Here is a 21,185-nt window from a genome sequence, read left to right on the forward strand (position 1 = left end):
CCAGGTCAGAAACTCACCAGCTTGTAGCAAACTTGGAAGATGTTGTGGATGTATTCCCTGGGCCAGCATCCTTTGGACCAACCCTGGGTGAAGCTGGTGAGCAGGTCGAACAATTGGGACATGGGGGACAAGGGGAACTTGGTGGACAGGACGGAGAAAAGGTGTTCCTGGAACTGGGGGTGCCAAGGTGGGTGTTTTTCTCCCGGTTGCTTTAGGTCGATAATCTTGTTCTTTGGTGTAACGGTTGGTCTGGGACAGTGGGGTGGAACATGAAGACCGCTGCAATGTTGACAGTTTGGGATTTGTGGTAGAATAGTCTCGATCAGCATTGGGCACAGAGTTGGATGACAAGAGATTCTCTGTAGGGATCCAGACAGAATATTTTTGGTGTTGGCAAACTCCCAAACACTTTATCCTCCCAATGATCCAGTAAATATCTTTTCTCTCTCTTTTTTTTGGGGGGTGGGGGTGGGGTGGGAGAATCTCATTTCTTAGAAAACTCACAATCCTTATTTGACTCCCCTCAACAAATTTAGAGGATTGCATAATTAGGGAACATCAATTTGCCTTATGAACAGGCCCAGTCAAGGCCATAGTAGTAAAGGCCATAGTATAGTTAGGGACAGAGCTGGGAGTAGACACCAAGTTTTCCAGTCTTCAACACTTTGTTGGAACAGAGTTTATCTTTGCTGCACTTTAAAAACCCAAAGGCTCTAAAGTTAAAAACAACATAACTCTTAAGCCCCTGTTTTTATTCTTAAAACCCTCTCAACCCAGGAGTAGCTATTGGGCAAGTGAGCCTGGCATATCATGTCTGGTGATGTAACTCAGCTGGGCACCTTGCTCGCCCATATGGCTGTGGTCTGTATCTGTGAGGGAGCTCGTCCTATCCTAGTCAGCTGCTTGGGATTAACATGCTTTTTGAAAGCCTAAGGAAAAAATCAAATAAAATTATGCAAATCTATCATAACAGAAAGTTCAAAAAGCAATGAGAACCCGGTGAAGGAATCTTAACTGCCTTTTTAAGCAAGACCGACAGGATTTCCTCCCCCCCACCCCAAACTTCCTCACAGGCAAAAAGCTCATACTAATATTTGAGGCCTGTGTAAACCTCACATCAGACTGTTTCACCATGTCTTTAACAATCTCAACTGTGCAATTCCTAAAAGAAGCCTCTCAACAAAGGCTTTGTGCACGTCCTATATGCTTCACTCATTGCAGTTTGTTGGGCACTGTCTCTATAGACTGGAGAGAACCTTTCAGAAGTAAAACTGGCTGAACTATATCAATTTGCCAAATAGATGTACTAATAATTCAACTTTGAACCTAAATAAGAGTCCAAACCTAAAGCTCGTCCCTTCCTGTCTAATACTTAGATTGGTCAGAGTTTTCAAGCGGCTAAGTGACTATGAGCTGGTCCAACCTTCTCAATGTCAAACACAGAAATGTGGTCTAGAGCAGTCAGGGATCTTGTTTAGCGCTTTGCAGGAACCAGACCATGCTGGTGAGCACTCAAATTCATGCTCCCTCTCACATACTATCTTGGGCAGTACACCCTCAACAGCTCTGCAGTACCTTCACTGGCCTTCTGAGTGTCTTCTTTATTGTCACCAAGAACTGCTTTTCCAGATGCTGGCTCCTCCTTGCTTTTCTCTTTGCTCTCGTACATCTTACGAATCACTGAGGTAGGGGTGAAGGAAGGAGAAAGCTGCAGAGAACAATTAGTATTAGCACTTCTCTAAATACCTTTTGCTACTCAAGCCAAGATTAACTGGACAAACTAAGCAAGTTGAAGACCCCTTATTGGCGACATGTGAAAGCCAATGTTGTGGTCTCTAGCTACTAGAGGTAAAGACACAGGATGGGGCAAATAGATGGTGGCCCAGTGCATCTTCCCTCACAACTCACTTTCATCAAAACCTAGACTTCGTTGTACATAAAGGAAGTTAAAGCAAAAAGCTTTAACTTGATGATGGGGACCTGCCTATGCAGCTACTTCCCCTGCCAGGGCATTAGCTTGGAAGAGGGGGAGAACATGGCCAGAAGTATACCCAGCAGCAATAACGCTTCCAACCAGGAAAGGACATTTCAGAGACAACCTCAGAGCCTAAATTTCTCTATACAGCAAGTCCTCACTTAACATTATTATTTGTTTTTTCTCACTTAACATTATTGACAGGCTCTGTGACTTTGAGCTAAATGACATATAATGAAACCAATTTTACTATAGGCTAGTTGATAAAAAGAGTTATATCTACAGCATCTCATCAACATTATAACCAAATGACCTTGAACAAAACTAATTCAAGGACTTGCTATACTACTAGAACATTCAAAATTATCTTCCTATTCTCCTCAGCTACTAGAACTCACCATTTGGGGTCATTTGTTCCTATCTCTTCACTGCATATTTCTACTTTGATGACTTTATCATGTAGGCAACTTTTCTTATTAACCAACCCAAATCCGTGATGGCAGGAGACAGGGAATGAATTATGAACAGAAAAACTCCTTCTGGACCCTGCCTTCAAGGTGCTTAGTACAAAGACCTACTTGGGATCCTGAACATAGAGTAATAGTTTTCACCACATCTGTCAGCTTTAGGTGATAAAAATTTGTGGGGAAGGAAACTTAAAAAATATATAAAAATGCTGGCACATGAGTCAGCTGTGAAACTAAACTTGACTTCACAAATAAGCAAACCCCTCGGTCCCAGTCTGAATTCGTATCAGAGATCTGGATCTGAATTTGTGAACTCACCACTGGACTCCCCATGACCTGACCCTGGTCACCAGCCCATCCACCTCACCCCCTGCCTTTCGCGCTGTCCTCCCCACTCCAATTGTTCACTTGTTTGAACATACTACATATCTGTGTGCTCCAGTCCGTACTTGTCTATTTGCTGAAACACACTTTCCCCAATGTAAGGGTTTAAACTAAAACCCCAACAGACTGAAAGGGGAAAACCCAATAGACAGACAGGTATGAAAGACTATTAAACCAATGATTCCTGTGGAAGGCACTCAAGGACATACGGGTTACAGTGATACAACACAGTCACAACCAAACAAGGAGAAACCTAGAACCCTAGAAGTCATTCACAAAGGCAAAGGTCACTGACCATGCTTGTGATGGAGGCAGCAGGGGCAGGGGAAGAGGAATTCCCTCTGTGCACGGGTGCTGGTGACTTGGTCACTCGCTGTTGCCTGTGAACAAACCAAGTTTCAGTGTAAGCCCCAAGCTGCTTAAACTCTGAGTCCTAAAACCACAAAATACTAAAGATCAGCCTAGGACTTCAACATTTCCCTTATCCAATTCAACTTCCCAAGCATTTGCTAAGTCTAAATATGCAAAACCACATGCTAAGTTCTGAAGGAAGACAAAAGCTCACTGAAACATGGTCCCGGGCCTTGCAAGAACTCTCGTCTAGTGGGGGAGATGCTTACTAAGCTAGGATGCACCAAGGCATTCAGATAGTAGGTGCCAACAAGGTGTCATGGCAAAATGAGGGGTAGAAGGAATGATAAGATACGTCTATTGCAGGGACTAGATAAGCTTCACTGGTGAGCTGCACTGACTTGGGTGTGACCAATGAGAAGCTCTAAGATGAGAACAAGGATTTAGGTAGAAGGAACAGGTACAGGGACATGGTAAGGCCTTGAGAATGTAGAGTTATCCACAGCTCATGTATAGTTTATTTTCGGAGTATACCAGTAAGGTAGGCTAGCGAGCAGTTTCATTTTGTGGTCTAGGCTGTGCTCTAGAGGGGAGGGAGCAACACTGACTAGCACAGTGCTTGGCATAGAACTGATGCTCTGTGAGACACTGGCTCAAATCAGATGCAGCGCCAACAGTTTCAGCTATTTTAAGACCTAATTCCATGCAGTATTCCCCACCACTCCTGGTCTACACACAAGGCTGATCCCAGGCCTCCCAAGTGAAGTTTAAAAGAACAGACTTGCATTCTATCTAGAGACATTCTACTCATTCTGCCTTAATGTGGAAGAAAAATGGAAACAGTTGAAGATATAAATAGGCTGAGAGAAGAATGAATGTGAGCTCACTGGCTAATGGAAGCTCCACTGCAGTTCAGCCTGGTCAGACCCAGTACCACAAGCCCACGTACAGCCTGCTTCTGAAGTTTTCTGAATCCTAAGCAAATGGGAATCCTAAGCCATGACTTCTTTCCTCTTTCCAGTCTCTACTGCTTTACCTCTTTCCAGGTAAGCCCTACTGCTGCCATACTGAGACTCTGATCATGACAATGAGGGGACAGACAGATTAATAGTATTCTGAGTGATTAAGATGTAAACCCGAAATCAGGTGATTCTGCATAAGGTATAATTGATTGATTCCTTCTGATAAATGTACTTGAGCACCTACTATATGCTAGACACTACTGTAAGTGCTAGGGATACAGTAGTAAACAAAACAAACTTTGGCCTCCTTACATTCTTATTGCAGAGTAGAGAGGGGTTACTCTGGGCAGGGACACAGAAAAAAAATTAAATAGCATGCTAGAGCCTGGCTGGTGTGGCTCAGTGGTTGAGTGTTGACCTATGAACCAGGAGGTCACGGTTGAATTCCATGTCAGGGCATGTGGGGGCGTGTAGGAGGCAGCCAATCAGTGATTCTCATCACTGATGTTTCCATCTCTCCCTTCTTCTCTGAAATCAATAAAGATATATTTTAAAAAATAGTATGCTAGAAGGTGGTAAGTACAATAAATAAAGCAAGAGGAGAAAGTCGTGTCTGTTGGGAGGCACAACGTAACATAGGGTGTTCAGGGAAGGCCTGGGAGGGTGACATTTGATCTAAAACATGAAGGCTCCACTGACACTAGTTTCAAGCAAGTTATACTTAAACAACCTAAGCTTCTGTAGCTTTAAAACGCAGTTGTTTTATAGCAAAGGTGTGTGAAAGTTAAGTCAATGAATATTAGATAACTACATGATATTGTAGAGAGAGAGCCAATGACGGAGCCTTAGCAGACTAGCCCTGAGCTCTGTTTAGGCTGAGGGCTACTAAAGATAGAATGCATTCAGGCAAAGGTACAGGGTACTTATTGGTCTCAATGTTTTCTGAAAGTGTCAGCATATAAAACTAGCTGAAGCAAGACACTGAGACACAGATATGGCAAATTTTAAGAATCACATCAAAACATAAATACTTGTTAATTTCCAAGCACTGTATGGGCAGGACTAAACCGTCCTTAAAGGCCAGACACTTAAGGGAGCATAAAAGGGACGGGGCACACAGAGAGCTTCTGAGTGGCTAAAAGGAGTTTGCCTTACACATTTGCTTAATGCAGTTTTTTGTTTTCTAATAAAAACAAGATTGCTACTTCCCCACTCCCCAACTTATGATTCCTTCCATTTTACTACTTGTTGCAACTAGTAGAAAGGACAGGAGGAGAGTGAAGTCAGTAATCATTTAACTGCTCTGATCAACAAACCTACATCAAGAGATGGTTTGATAAACTCAACAAGGAAGCCATGGGGGAGGAAGCTAGGTAGTTTTACTTCCCATCATCTTATAGCATAACTGCAAGTAAGAAGCTACATTCGTAAAGATGAATCCTTTAAATCAAGAATATAAAAAAAAATTATACGAAAAGCCTATGCCCAGCAGTAGATTTCAATCATTACTCCCTTTACTGCATATCTGGATGAGATGGCATTCTCACCATGTGTTGTACAATGTATCAGTGTTTACAACTACACTGTGGGCAACTAATTTGCTAATCTGAGGAAAATTAAATTGCAAATCCCCACAAGGGTAGGATTAGTAACTTACCTGTTTCTGAATCCATCTCTGGTTCTGTCCACCTGTGGTTTGCCAAAACCAGGCTGATAGAAGTTTGCTGCCTGCAGTGCAAGGTCATGTGGCAGGGCCAGCCCCTCCAAAGCTGCTGCCTGCTGCAGTTCTAGCTGGCTCATCTGCTGAAGAGAAGTGGCAGAGGATCAGAAGAATGAGGAGTCACTGAACTTTATACAAAGGTCTCTCTTCACCCTCTGTAAGCAGCAGCTGAAAGAAATTAAATGCTGCAACCTAAATCGTGCTATCCACCAAAGAGGATTTTAACTATTTAAATATGACTTCAGCTGTTCGCCAATTTTTTAGCCTTTACTTGAATTATATAGTTGAGCCTGAATTAGAGTTAAAAAGCACCTCCAAGAATTGTAGCAATCTAATTCCCCATAAATAATAATAAAGGTAAAAAGCAAGCAATAGATTGCATTTGAGAAAGAGCTCCGCTGGACCTGGGCCGTGACAGGGCTCATGGGCTTGCGCATGCCTTGGAATGGATCTCCGAGTAGCTGCTGTGATCCTGGTGTGAAACCTGTTGGAAAAGTTATAGTATCAGTGAGTGTCCATCAAAGAGGCATTATCACCAAGACATGCTGCTCCTGAACACCAGCTCTTTTGAGAAGTACTGACTTCTTGGGCTGCGGTCCCTCTTCTGTGTCCCCCCCAGGGGCTTTGTGGACATCAGCACGTAATGACCTGAATTGCTGCTGTACCCACCTTCCCCACGAAGCTGTCAGCTTTGTCCTTTCCGAGCTTCACTAGCCAGTGATTTGGCCCATTATTACCAAGTCAGCTGATACCAAAGCAGAGACCAGTGCACTGAGTGGCCTCATGGGGAGCTCTTCATTCTAGCTCCCTAATTGTGGAGGGAAGATTACAAAAAACTCCCTCACAAGACATGACTGGCAGGAGGCCTAAAGTAGTCCAGGGTGGTAGGAACACCTGGAGATTATGCACAACACTTTGCTAAGATAGCTTCTGGAAGCACTTCCCTTCATATTCTGAATTAGCCATAGACCTCACAAATGATTGTGTACCAACTTCATTAGGCTGGTAAAGAGCCAGTACTCTGACATACTCTATCAAGAACAAAAACCCAGGAAGTCAAATTAACTTTTTTGGATTGAATTCCCGAAATAAGGAAAAAGACCAAAGAGCTGGATCCAATTTAGATCAATCTCAAAAGAAAAAAACAAACTATAACATGGACATATGGATGGACATCTACACACGAGTATTTACCAATTGGTGATGGTATTCGAGGACGAAGGTAGTCTGCTGAGGCTGCTCGTGTTTGAAACACCTGTGACAAGGGAGGAGATGGTGCTCTTTGGCCTAGTAGAGATGTAGGCTCCAAGCTCCCCATAAGGCCGCTCAGAAGGTTGGAAGAAGCAGGTCTCTGAACTGGCGGACCCAGAAGTTCCTAGAAGGCAGAAAGTCAAATCCTCATGAACACAACTAGTTCTCCCTCCTAGTCAGAGGCTGTGGATTAGGGGTTGATTTTCAGAAGCCAATGATGAATCTCCCTCATACTCCACTGAAGGACTTGTCACATGTACATGCGACACATTTCTCTGAAAGTTCATTTAGCAACATTGCTGTAAGTTAGTGCTATCAATACAGGTTAGATAAAACCTGCAAACTGGAAATCAAGGGCTTGCTTTGTCATTTTTTTTTAGCTACCTCCCCATCCCACATTGAGACTAACAGTGACAACTATGTTAGGGCAGTGACATATCCTCAATTGCCAGGCAACATGGATCATCCTCTAAGGCCCGAAGCTGGACCACTACAAAAACCAGTTCAGAGGACTACTGTTCAGGACTCCGAGGCCTCGGATTAAGTTTGTGTAAGTACCTGCAGGATGTTCTTAGGGAGAGGCTGGCCTGGAATCTCAGCAGGGGACATCAAATGGCTGTCAAGGTTTCGCTAAAAAAGTCAAAGGAAAACTGGTTTTAACCTTCAGACACACTTAAAGATTAATTGGGGACCACAAGAAAGCTTTAAAAACTCTTCAGGAGTCAACATGTAACAGCAGAATAATGTCAAAGTCACAGAAAAGAACTTAAATCAACCTGTTCCACTCTCTCATCATATAGGTCCCAAATATCTGGGACCAGAAAGAATCTTCCCATGTACATGTAGAGTCTACTCAGAGACCCTCCTCAGACAAGGTCTTTTCCTCCCTGTAGTAACTCTAGTGCATCCGCTAGGTGGAGACGCCAAGGCCCACAGCAGTGTCCTTGGGCAGGACATACAGCCCAAAGGTATCCAGATGTTTTATTGTCTGTTTTTGGAATTGGGACTCACTGCAGATGATTTTAATAAGAGATATCCTAAAAAGTCATTTAATCCCTTCTAACAAAAAACAAATAGGTAACTTTATACTATATGGTTTACTCTACAGAGCCTACAATTGAATTTGAAATGGAGTTTAGATTGAACCAACATGTTTGGAGAAGGAAACAACATGATTGAAGCTAAACAGACATAGGCAGATCAGAAATAGTATATATCACATATAGCCACAGTAATTAAAAACTTGATTTTTAGATGTAGACCATGACTCAACAACATGCAAATTAAGCAATATTGTGGGATAATGCCTGGTGTGCTTATTACATTATTTTTCTTGTTGCTTTCTTTCTAGGTTATGTTGAATTTCTGTTACTCTTTGCCTAGCAACTTGAATTATATCATCCATCCCTTTAAATAGGTGTTTGAGTTTCCTTCCCTTGGGTGAAACCAGATATATTTCAGAACATTGAAATAGTTCTTCTAACAACTCAGGGTCAACTGTGCTACTATCAAACCCTAGAATCGTATCCATATCTGAAACAAAATGCTCAAAAGCATCAGGTGAACTGTTGAATTTTCCTGTTCCCATTTCCTTACTCACCAAGACACAAAGGTAACAGGAAGGAGAACAGAAGAGTTTGCAATCTTTTCATCTGGCCCTTGTGTCTAATAATTCTTTGAGCAGAAATAATTCTAAAGCAGTTTACAAGAAGTATTCCCCTAAACTGGCATGGTGTGGTCAGATACTCAGGAAGAAGTCTACCTCCCTGAGATGCCACCTTTCCGAGGCGGACAGTCCTAGCAGTAAGGCCAGAACAATGGCATTTCTGTGGGAATCTCTATTGCTAACTGCTGGTCATATGAGAAACACCAAAAATCAGTTCCCTTCACATGGTCAAGGTACAATGAATCAGTTACTGCTGCCAGGCTAACTTGTAGTTCCCAGATAAGAATGTACAAGGAGAAAACAAGAGGCAACACTCAATTTGGTAAATTTGCTAACACAGCAAATGGAATGTCTCTGTTTTTATTCTTCAGATTTATCCTGCTTCCTTTATCACTTTCATCAAGGAGAGCAATACTGACACATAGAACATGGCTGAGAGCCACCCTCTAAGCTTCCAGTATGTACTACACACCTGCATTTACTGATATTCAGTCACCTTGTAACCCAACTTCATGCCTAAAGGTGTTTTACAAGTTTAGAGTCACAACTTTTTCTATTAGTAAATTAACAAAACACAATTGTCTTGAAAAAAATCCGTCCTGTTTGACAAAATGTTTCATATAACTGCCAACGGCCTAATCAAGAAAGCAGGTAAGCCCGGGTATTTGGAAGTAACTAGAAGGTGTGGAAAAGATCTGACTATAAATATACAGTAAGTTACTTTAACAAGTAGCTGAATAAACAAAAAACTTGCTTTGGAGTTCAAAAAGATATGCATCACCATTTTTTTTTAGCAATGACTTAAGAAAGTTATGTATGACTCTTTCAATCTTTATACTGTCACCCACAATGCATGTAGATTAACCACAAACCTGCTTTTTCTAGTAACAAATAGCACAGCGATAATTAAAGCACACACAAAAGCATGAAGGACCAAATGACTACTAAAAAAATTTCCAACTTACTCAGAATACCTTTTTAAAAATCCATTTATTGTGGGAAGTGGAACAGAAAGAGGGAAAAGGAGAAAAGGCTGGAGTTTGTGTCAAATACTTACGCTGACTTTGGGCTGAGAAGGCAAAGTCCCACTTGCCTTCATGGTGTTCACTAGCTTGTTGAATGCAGTCATATCTCCATCTTTTTTGAGCTGTCGATTGCTGGTAACAGCACTCAGGGTCTCCTCTAAGTGTTCTGCCATGAAAGGAGTGGAATTCTTCAGTTGCTGGTCCACCTTCAAGCCCTTGAGCCCTGCTTCTACTTCTTCCACGGAAAGTACAACCCCTGAATGTGCTGAAAAGTTGAGAAAGTCCAGGTTAAGTCAAGCAAAGGAATATGTGGTAGGAATTCTCTTTGGCTACCATCATGGTTAAGGTGAAAGTAAAAAAGAATGACACCAAAAATAGGTTGAAGACACTTAAAGTCATTATTGCTCAGGTGAAATAAGGCCATAATTGTGTACAGAGTAAAAGGTGGCATAAACTAACCCTAAAATGCTTCGGTGCTAGAAACGGGGGGCCATAAGCTGTAAGACTTGACAAGACCCTGCTGTGCATCCTGTCGGAGGACCTCTGTAATGGTCTTCTGGAGACTTGTCACCAGGGGCAGGAATCCCTGCTAGCCCAACACCAGTACGATTGCGGCCAGCACTATGGTTATTGTATCACTGAGGTTTCCTGTTGAAGGCTTATAACCTCACAAGAATATGGCAGTTTGGGGCAAAGATGTGAGGAGCTGCCAAATGCTGCTCAGGAGGACAGCATTCGCTAGTGTTACAAATGGGCTCCAGGTGAGGAGGACTGGGGGGGAAGAGTTAACAGAGGTCCCAGGACCCACCGACTACCAGGTTCTCAAAGAGGTGGTATCGTTGGATTAAAAAAAAAAAAATTTTTTTTTTTTTAAGAATGTTCAACAAAACCCACCATATATTTGACTTTTGATGAAATAGCGTTAACTGCCTTAAGACTGAGCATTCAAGCTTTTTCAGATACCTAAAGCAGACTCTAATAAACACTTACAGCTCTCTCTAAGTTTTTCTTTATTTGCAGAAAGGCTGGAAAGAAGAGGTTTTAAATCCACTTTGGCTTTCTGTAGCATTTCTAAAATATCCACTTTATTTTCAGCATGATCTTCCAATGGTATAGGAGCAAAATAATTCCCCGAATTCTGTCCAGGAGAGAGGATGGCTTGCTCCAGACCTAATAATGCAAGTAAATGTATTCATAATTAATTAACCCCAATAAAGCACAGAAACAGCTTCAAATAGTATTAAAAGGACACAAATTGAAGGCTTTTTCAGTATCCAGAGACCCTTTAACCCTAATGGACCCCTGACTAATGAAGACAATGAACAGTATCAGAGAAAGCTCAAGTTTATGTCCATGGCCAGAACCTGAAGCCATTTTACCTGCAAGTCTCTCCAGTTCTTCATGTGGTGTTGAACCAAGACTGCTGGATCTGCTTCCTGATCGGCTTGGGTTAGAGAACCACCTACTGAATCGACTGGCAGAGACTGACCCTTCTCCCAAAACATCTTCTATCATCTAAAAGGAAAGACAAAAGGAGTTAAGGTAATAGTTTCTAGGTCAAAGGGACAAGAAGTTTCAAATTTTAAGAAAGGGTCACTTACTTTGATACTTCCTTTGAAGCGGCTGACCTGAAGGTAAACACTTTCAGAACTTAGGATTCTGAACATCTTTCATTTTTCTTTCCCTCCTGGGTCATTTCTGAGTAACCCAAACTGGAGCATAACCAACCATGTATTTTCTAAGCATATAAAGCAAAGCCACTGTGCCACAGAAATGGCGTTTTTATCCTCTGCCTCATTAGACAAATCCATGAACTACTCAGTGTTCTTGGAGGACATAGTTTCAAAATCAAAATCAGCACCAAGAGTAAAGCATTCCATTGCCAAGCTGAGGAGTGGCCTTCAGCTAAATATCATGTATGGACAGCCGATGACAGAAAATCCTCGCTGCAAACAGTCTCATGGTTGTAATGAACATCATAAAGTTCAATGCTGGTAATTTCAGAAGCCAAAAGCTAAAAAGTGGAGCTCATAGATCACAATTCCAAGTCAAAGTTTAGGAAATATCAGAATGTGAAAGATGAACTTTTAACGCATCTCTAATATCTGTTTGAACCTAACAAGGAGTTTTCAGGTGTTTGTTTTGTTTTAAATCCAACTTCCATGGTTTCTGGCTTAATAATAAGGCCAACTAAATGATGCACTATGATCAGAAATATTTTTTTCAACACTATTTCATAATAGTAATTTCTATTACCAACCCTTCTTAAAACAAACATTTTTTAAAAATAAATTTTTCAACTGTACCCCATAATAAATCCAGTTAAATACCAAAATTGATCTTTATGCAGTATAGTATTCTCATCAACATTTAGAAAAGATAAAGCAAATGTCAATCCAAAAACGAGGCACATCCTTGAAAGTAGGCATAAACTTTTACTTCTACACCAATAATAAACAAAAAAACACATTTCCCCCAAAACTGGTACATGGATGACAGAGTTAGTGACTCTTTTATCTGAAGTCTAGAACCCCCCGTTTCCAAAGTTCAGCAGTGGAAGTTAAGATTTATTCTTTTATTCTTATCTGGAAGAATTTTCTCATAACACATACCCAAACTAAGCCACAAAACACTCCTTTCACCTAAGAAAAGGGATTTTAATTCAAGACACTAATTTGATCATTATCTGTGGTACTTCTATTTTCTGAGGTATTACTCATAGTTTCAATCACATTCCACTTGTAGACTCATTTAAATAATGCTGATTTTTACGTGCACTTACAATAATTACAGCATAAGAGAAGCATTGTGAGTGATGTGGCACTGTAAAAAATAGGGAATCGTATCCAAGATATAATCACCTTAGTGATAAATAGGAATTATTTTAAAAGTAACTAAAAGCTACAGCTATTAAAAACAGTTTAATGTTGAAAAGAGTTTTGCTATATTATAAATAGCAAAAATGGCTTTTCATTTTAATCCTTTTATTTCCTCTGATCATACTGTATAGGAAAAAAGTCAGAAGATATACAGAAGGAACATGAAAAGCAAAGGACCTGAATATAAAGCATCTGGACATTTTCTAAAGATATGACAGTAAGTGTTGAGAAAGTCATTTGTATATTTTGACCATCTACCAACTTTGTTTCACTTAGAGAAGCTAAATTTTATTATAGCTAAAACATAAAACAAAGTTACTTTTATACACATTTACTGGAAATGCCAATTACAAGAAACTAAAAGCATTTTAAACCTGAGAAGAATCCTTGAGAGTTTATCTGGTCTGTCATTTTTACCACAGAGCAAGCTGGGATGCTCTAACGGTAGTGCCTCCCCCTAAGTGTGCCAGAAGAGGCAAAAAGGGAGAAAGGGATAGAGAACGTGTTTGAAGAAATGGCAGAAAACTTCCCTAACCTGGTAAAGGAAAAAGTCACACAAGTTCAGGAGGCACAGAGAACCCTAAGCAAGAAGAATCCAAACAGGCCCACGCCCAGACACATCATAATTAAAACGGCAAAAATTAACAACAGAGAGAATCTTAAAGGCAGCAAGAGAAAAGCATACTGTTACCTACAAAGGAGCTCCCATAAGGCTGACACCTGATTTTTCATCAGAAACATACCCTTGGGTAAAGATTTAAGTAAACAAAAAATAAATAAAAGCCTAAAACCCCCCAGGGCCTCTAACAAAAACAATACCTCAAAAGGACATATGTTAAAGACATAGGTCAAATTTAACCATATAGTTGCTCCCTCCATTTCATAAGTGTGCTGCTACACTCACCGAAGCTAAGCATGGCACCTTATCAAGGTTAAAGAACTCGTTAAAGTCAAATTCTCCTGGGGACTGCTCAGGCAAGACGGCATCCCTCGGCACTTCCTGATCTGCAGCAGGCTCCTGTGCAAGGATGACCTCCACCTCATCCTCTTCGGCCACTCCTCCGTTGCATTCGACTATGCCTAAAAGCAAAACCAGGACAAAAGCAGTCTGATCAGGCTAATTGCTATAGACCTAGTCTGTGCCTCAGCCATCATCACACATGCAGAAGAGCCATAGGTGACTTTAAGAGCAGACTTCCTGTTACAGCACAGCATTTTCAGCAGAAAAACAGTTCTCTTCTTATGGAAGGAGAATTGTGGTTCCTCCTCTGCCCATGCTTCAAGTTTCCCACAGTGATTTCCCGCTAGTGTGCCACAAGAATTGTTAATACCTGACTATTTAGTCAGGGGCACTGACCTCTCCCTTAGACTGCCAAATGTAAAAAAATGACAACAGCCAACACAATAGCCCTCCAGTATGAATGCCCTGTCTTGAACTATAAATACAGGGTGTCCCCAAAAAATGTAGACACACTTTAACAGCCGATAGCTCAATTTTGAAAATGAAATGTATATTAAAAAATACTCCCTTTATAATTATTCAAAGTGTGTGTACACATTTCTTTGGGACACCCTATATATAGGTCATATAATAGAGTTGCATCTTACTGGTCAGGTCACAGAATAAGGTAGCATATGATCAGGTAATTGTTGGTCCCAGAAATTCTTCTACACAAGTGTAGGCACCTGATATTTTTAAAAAGTTACTTTGGAGCAAAAAGGCTAGGCAATTACTACCATTATTATTAATTTTTTTGTAAATCAAAATCATACCTATTTTTTGTCAGATCAGCAAAAAATACATTTTTTGATGTGCCACAGAATTTTAGTAATTACTTTTCCTGTGCCATGAGATGGAAAAGCTTGAAAATTGCTGGTGTACTGGATTATTTTTCTAACAGGATTTTTTTTTTTTTAAAGCAGTGGCCTTTGCATGTCTCTTACTGCTTAAAAATGGAACCAAATTAATTTGGTTCTGTCTTTATACATGCATCTGCACCACCACTTAAGTCAGGGTTCAGGAAGCTAAGATATTGTTGCAGTTCTGTCCCAACTAAGACTCATACATTTACAAAAGAAACTTTAATTTTTATCCTGTTAACTCTAATTCTGTGTTGTGCTGGGGACATCTCGTAACAGATGAACAACTTTTGCAAGCAGCACGAGTGCCCCATATGCAAGTTTCTGTTGTTGTTAATCCTCACCCTAGGATATTTCTTCCATTGGTTTTTTTTTTAAGGGAGAGTGGCAGGGAGGGAGGGAGAGAGAGACACACACACAGAGAGAGAAATGGATGTGAGAGAGACACATCGATTAGTTGCCTCTCTTATGTGCTCCAGTAGGGTGGGGGAGTCAATCCTGCAAATCAGGTGCATGCCCTTGACCAGGAATTGAACCCATGGCACCTTAGTATGTGGGCTGATGCTTTTAACCACTGAGCCACACCAGCCAGGGCTGTGTACAGCTTTAAGCTCTCTGGAAAGCAGACTGGGCCTGACAACTGGGAGTCTGTATGAGTAGGAATATGCACTAGCAGACAAACACAACTGGCCATTTATGATCAACTCAAAAGTCAGGGGCCTACAGGGACCTAGGAAAAGTAACTAAGAACAAAGTCTCCCAAGTTACCTATCAGTTTCCTGTGTCACCCTAGGGGAAAAAGTGTAACAGCATACAACTGTTCAACTCCCAGCTTCACTACTTTCTTCCTCAGGGTCCTCAGACAAGTCACTAAGACCCTCTTTGCCTTCAATTGCTCACTTACAAGATGGGCATAAAGGCACCTGCCTCACAGGATGGTTGGAAGTAGGATTATATAGACAAAATGTTACCACTCTGTGTAATATACATAGTGTGCTCAATAAATGAGACCCCCATTATATCTACCACGTTTCTTATCTCTGGGAATCCTTTTGTGTGCAGTGCTCTTAGCAGGATAAGGTGAGGACTTTCTGTTCAGCACTGCAGGCAGAGCAAGTTGAGGAGATAGTATGGAAGCAGTTTCAAAATCAGACTGCAACTTTAGGAACTTGCTACTTCCTAATAAATGGTGCCCATTCCTAAGTGCATAATTAAGCCAATTATAAGCACATCGCGTTTGAGAACAGTGAGCTCCCCTCCCGTTTTTGCTGACCTTCCTTCACAGAGGCTGTCCGTCTTCTTGTTCTTTTTCTCCCCTTGTGATCTTCTTCCAGTATCTTATCATCAAAGCCAATCAGCTCAATGGTTTCAGACTGACTTGTGGGTCCAGCTGAGAACCATTCTGGTTCTTCTTCTGTGTAGGAATCGTTTCTTCTACGCTCACCAAAGACACGCTTACTATCCCCAAACTCCCTCTGGAAAAGTACATAATGCAGATAAAAAAGACAATTCTAGTTAAGGCATTTCTACCTCACTCAAGGCCTTGATGAATTAAGTAACACTCAACAGTGCAATGAAGACACTATGATGTAGACTTGAAGCCCCTCTTTGCCCCATCCAGCTCTCTCTATTCCTCCCTATCTGGTTTAAGAATGAGCCGTGTTCACCCAGGATCTCAAAGTAACCTGGTACAAATGAGGTGACGACTGAGTCCCTCAGTACACAAGGTGCCAAGTAACCTAGAAGACAAACCCGGAAACGCTTGTCCTTGTAGTCCCTCTCTCGGTCTCTGTCTCTCAAGTCCCGCAGGTCCTTATCGCTAAGACGGTGGTCCTTCTCAAAGTTCCTGGCAGAGATTATCCTCCCACTGCCAATTCTTCGTCCTCCAATCAGGCGAAGGCCGTCACTGTCTTTCTCCAATGGACTTCCTGAGCGCCGGGAGCTAACAGCAGCCGTGACGTGGCAACCCCCTCCAAAGCTTCGTCTCTGGGGGCTGAGAACAACATCTAAGTCATCTTCTTTCAGGCGCTCTCGTGGATCTGGAAAGATGCCAGAAACAAAGAGGTAAGCAAACCAGCAAGGCCGTTCCCTCCTCCATGGTATGCCCATGACTGGTGGTGGTGGGCTCCTGGAGAAGTCACCACTAACAGTTACCCAGGAACTTGTACATTACATATTTACGTAAGGCAGCCTTTTGCTTTTTTATCTCTAGTAGCAATAAATGTATTTCATCATAAATGATTTTCCCAGATTAGTTTCCATAATCCCTTTTGACTATGTCCTTATCAATGTAATTATCAGCAAATGTTTTGTCAACTAATAAGCTATAGGTGTCAGCATTTGAAAAAATTACTTAAAAAGTTAGTGTCTCTTCAACAAATAGTATTGAACAGTTGAATATCCACACACAAACAAGAGAACTTGAATCCACACCTGGTCTCATATACAAAAATTAATTCAAAATGGGTAATAGATCTAAATGTAAAACCTTAAATTATAAAACTTCTGGAAGAAAAAACAGGAGAAAACCTTTGTGACATTGGGTTAAGCAAAGTTTTCTTAGGCATGACACCAAGAGCATAATCCCTTTTAAAAAATGATAGTGTGCTTGATCATAATTTAAAACCTCTACTCTTTGACAGATACAATAATTCCTCTCTTAAGATAGTTGATAGGTTCCTTAACTTTAAGTGAAACAATGTTTAACAAAACCAATTTACCATAGGCTAATTGATATAAACGAGAGTTAAATTGCTATGACATTTCCTCAATGTTAAAATGAAATGACACTGAACAAATGAGAACCTGGCATAGTAGTCAAAGAATGGAAAAACAAGCACAGACTGGAAGAAAATATTTCAAACCATATAGCTCATAAAGGTCTGTACCCAGTACATATGAAAATTCTAAAAAAAACCCTCAAAAAACAATCCAATTAAAAAATGGACAAATGGCTTAAAGAGACACTTCCAAAGATGATATATGGTTGGCAAACATCAATATGAAAAGATATTCAACATCATTAGCCACTAGGGAAGTGCAAATTAAACCATAATATGATGCCACTTCACATCTATTAGAACGGCACACTCAAAAAGAACGACTGGCGCTCTCCTCCTGAGAGCACGCAGGCCTTTCCCTTCCGCTCTTCTTCCGCCAGGCACATCACCTCTGCCTCTCCTGAGCTCCGGGGCCCTTCTTCGGCCTCTCTAACTTGTTTCCTGACCTTTTGCAGCCCAGCTGCCTCACTTCTATTATCTCTGTAACTTTCTAAATAAACTTTCTCTTATAATTTGAAGAAAAAGAAAAAAAGACTGACCATTCCAAGTGCTGACAAGGATGTGGAGCAAATTCGCATCCAGTGCTGTAAAATGGTATAACCACTTTTAAAAACAGCCTGGCAGTTTCTCAAAGCGTTAACCTCATCTACCATATGACCCAGCCATACTACTTTAAGCTATTTACCCAAGAGACAAGAAAGCATATGTTTCCATAGAGACTTGTACATGAATGTTCATAGTTTTAATAGTTAATAACTGGAAACAATCCGAACATCCACCAATAGATAAATGAACTGTGGCAAAACACATCTCCAACATGTTTTTAACAACTAACCAATGCAATATTCACACATACTCAACCCATTGCTACTATGGACATTTAGGGTGCTTCTAAGTTTTCATCATTGGAATAAAGTCTGTGGCACAGCTTTAATGATTCTGTTAGAATGAATTCTTTGTTTGGGGGACATTGCTGCACTACTGCACTGGTATATTCTTGTAGAAGGGTCTCACAGCTCAAACTAACGTCATCCCTATTTTCTTTGCTCAGTTCCAAATTTGTTTTATGACAGGTCTTCTTCTCTTCTCAAAAGGAGTTCCTCTTGCAACAAGTTTCTTGACTAGTTTTTATATTGCCAGGTTTCCATTTCACTCTTCATTATCTTTTCTAGTTTAAAGGGGTAGATCAAACTTTACTCCAGTCTCAAACCATATCTAAACTCTGTATTCATATCATAATCCATTTTGAATTAAGAACTGCCAGAAATGATTTATACCTGAGGACTAGTCTCATATATGAGACTAAGCATAACCAGATTCAGCACAGCTTTATGCTCCCTGCCATACCTAACTCAGTTATCTACGTCAATGAATGACATTAGTATTTTTCATTCAAAAGCACATAGCCTACTATGTCTACTTGCCACTGCTGCTACACAGGAAGGCTATGATTTTACTCTGCTAATCAGGAAAAATTCAATTAGAAATCAGTTTCCTGATAATGACACTTTCATTACCTCATTGCACAAAGCTCTCACAGCTAAGAATGAAGCCAGCAGCAAACAGCACTGTCTCCAAAATTGCTGCCCCCCACTTCCGAGTGACGGTGTGCTCACCTACTATCCTGCGCACCAGGGAAGGCCGGTCTGTATCCAACTCTTTTTTCACACTTTCCACTGGGGAGCTCCTCCCTGAAGCTGGGTACAGAGAGGCATGCCACTTCTCAGGGTCCCAGACACCATCACTACAAGTCAAAGGGCACCGACAGTTAGCACTCACACCATGAACTACATATGTCGTCTCATTTACGAATTTCCTCAAGTAATAAGTTGTGGAAATCCCTTTCCAATATAAAACGTCATGGTTGCCATAAAAATGGTTTAAAATGGTTATCTATTTTAAGATGAAAACAAAAGCAACTATTAATTCAGTAATACTTTGTTGTTGTTCATGTAACACCAGTAGTCACTTGAAAACTAGTGGTCTGTGCATAAATGAAATATTCAGATCACAAACCTTGGGGTGCATATGAACTATAGTAACTACGCCTGTTCGACACAAAGAATATGGCTCCATAAATATGATTACTCAGTTTATAAAAGATTAGTCCAAGGGAGGAAAAACCCCAAATCCTCTCACTAGAAGTAGTACCTAGAATGCTGAGTGGGTATTTTCCCAGAATTTCTATTCATAGTCTCAGTTTTCCCCATAAGCTCTTCCTAGTAAGAGCCTAAAACGTGTGGTTTGGTTTTTATTTTGTTCCCCCTCTAATGATGGGGTGACAGGTGGTACAGTGTGCAGAGCAGCTTTGGAGCTCAATGATCTGGGACCGAATTCTAGCTCTGCCATCACCACCAGGGACACCTTAGACAAGTGCCTGAGCTATGCCCTTCAATCTTCTGCATAAAGGACTTCCCCAACCCCAGATCAGACCAGCTGCACTACACACTAGCTCTGCTCTCTGCACTTGTCCTCACAGCCTGTACTGGTGGTAATGTTAACCTCTTATGAGTATCTGACTGTGCCCTTCCACAGACCAATGTTCCACGAAGGAAGTACTCGACAGCACCTGACACAGTGTTTATTTACCACATGGCAGGTACCAATTGAACATTTCTTGAATAAGTGAGTCAAGCTCTCTGTATCAAACTCTTTACCATAAAGGGAATATGACCTGTCTTTTAGTGAGGTTTTAAGGATTGCTTAGAGTTTAGGAACCCAACAAATATTAATTCTCAGAGATGAGAAACAGCAGAATGAGAACCTTTTTCCTCTTATTTTCATTAGCATTACTAGGCACAATGTCTCCACTTCAGAATAAAAGTGAATATGTGTACTCACAATAACTTTATTTTATGCCAAGAAGAAACAGCTGTAATGAGAAAATTGAATTTGAGGCATAAAAAAAGCTTTACAGCTTTAATGAAAAACAACAACAGATTATCTGAGACTTATTAACCCTTTGCACTCGCTTGCTTTTTTCTCGATTCCTTTATTCTAATGCTAACCGTGTCGAGTCACACTCGACATCCGAGTGCAAAAGGTTAAAAAGTCCTAAGTCCATGTGGAGTAGCAATTATTCAAGTATCCCCTTCATCAGGGTAAAGCAGATGAGGAGTCCAGATTTAGCAACCTTCTGAACAGTCCATATACAAAAATAAAATGAGTATGTATTAATTATTCAACCAAGATGGGTGCTTTGTATGTTAAAAATGTAGACCAGCCCTAGCTGGTATGGCTCAGTGGATAGAGCGTCGGCCTTCGGACTAAAGGGTCCCAGGTTCGATTTCGGCCAAGGGTACATGCCTGGGTTGCAGGCTCGATCCGCCCCCTCCCGCCCCGTGGGGGGCGTGCAGGAGGTAGCCAATTAGTGATTCTCTCTCATCATTGATGTTTCTCTCTATCTCCCTTGCTCTCTGAAATCAATAAAAAATATATATTAAAAAAAAAAATGTAGACCAATGTGAACCATCTCCCTTGACATTTAAGAAGTGACCTTAAAAGTGCGATGTAGAGGCTACTGTAAGAGCTTTCCAGAACATTTTTAGCTATAGTCTTGTCAAACCAAAGCCTCTGCCTCTTAGGAAGGTGCCCAAGATGCGAGAGGGCTTATCTGAATGGCTCTTGTTTGACGGAGTTGGGGGAGGGGGGCAGGGCACAGATGAAAGGCTCAGAGTCCTCCTGATCAGCCTACCTGGGGCAGACCTTTACGAAGGCCCCTCAAAGCACAGTGCAAAAGCCACTGGAAGAGAAAATACCCTGATGAGGACTCCTGTGTGCAAGTCAAGTCTGAATTCTGCTTTCTGACCATGTGCCTTTGACCAAGTTATTTTCTAGTTTTAGTTTCATCACCAATTAGTAAAAA

At 41.1% G+C, this 21,185-nt stretch overlaps 1 protein-coding gene across 5 annotated transcripts in view; it reads right to left on the reverse strand.

The window, feature by feature from the left end:
• Window positions 1-21,185, reverse strand: part of EIF4ENIF1 (eukaryotic translation initiation factor 4E nuclear import factor 1) — a 34,511-nt gene that overhangs the window by 3,627 nt on the left and 9,699 nt on the right. For 4 of the 5 annotated variants that reach the window (XM_079763347.1, XM_079763349.1, XM_079763350.1 and 1 more), the window contains exons 4-17: window positions 18,937-19,064; window positions 16,293-16,579; window positions 15,814-16,015; window positions 13,585-13,760; window positions 11,181-11,316; window positions 10,792-10,971; window positions 9,834-10,066; window positions 7,669-7,740; window positions 7,054-7,234; window positions 6,264-6,343; window positions 5,797-5,942; window positions 3,122-3,206; window positions 1,576-1,708; window positions 18-359 (exon numbers count right to left, since the gene is read on the reverse strand). In XM_079763347.1, coding sequence (XP_079619473.1) covers window positions 18-359; window positions 1,576-1,708; window positions 3,122-3,206; window positions 5,797-5,942; window positions 6,264-6,343; window positions 7,054-7,234; window positions 7,669-7,740; window positions 9,834-10,066; window positions 10,792-10,971; window positions 11,181-11,316; window positions 13,585-13,760; window positions 15,814-16,015; window positions 16,293-16,579; window positions 18,937-19,064 — 2,381 coding nt within the window. The remainder of the gene's footprint in view (window positions 1-17; window positions 360-1,575; window positions 1,709-3,121; window positions 3,207-5,796; window positions 5,943-6,263; window positions 6,344-7,053; window positions 7,235-7,668; window positions 7,741-9,833; window positions 10,067-10,791; window positions 10,972-11,180; window positions 11,317-13,584; window positions 13,761-15,813; window positions 16,016-16,292; window positions 16,580-18,936; window positions 19,065-21,185) is intronic. The other variant, XM_079763348.1, reaches the window with a different exon arrangement.

Source organism: Cnephaeus nilssonii (genome assembly GCF_951640355.1).
Source record: "Cnephaeus nilssonii genome assembly, chromosome: 22".
Classification (NCBI taxonomy): domain Eukaryota; kingdom Metazoa; phylum Chordata; class Mammalia; order Chiroptera; family Vespertilionidae; genus Cnephaeus; species Cnephaeus nilssonii.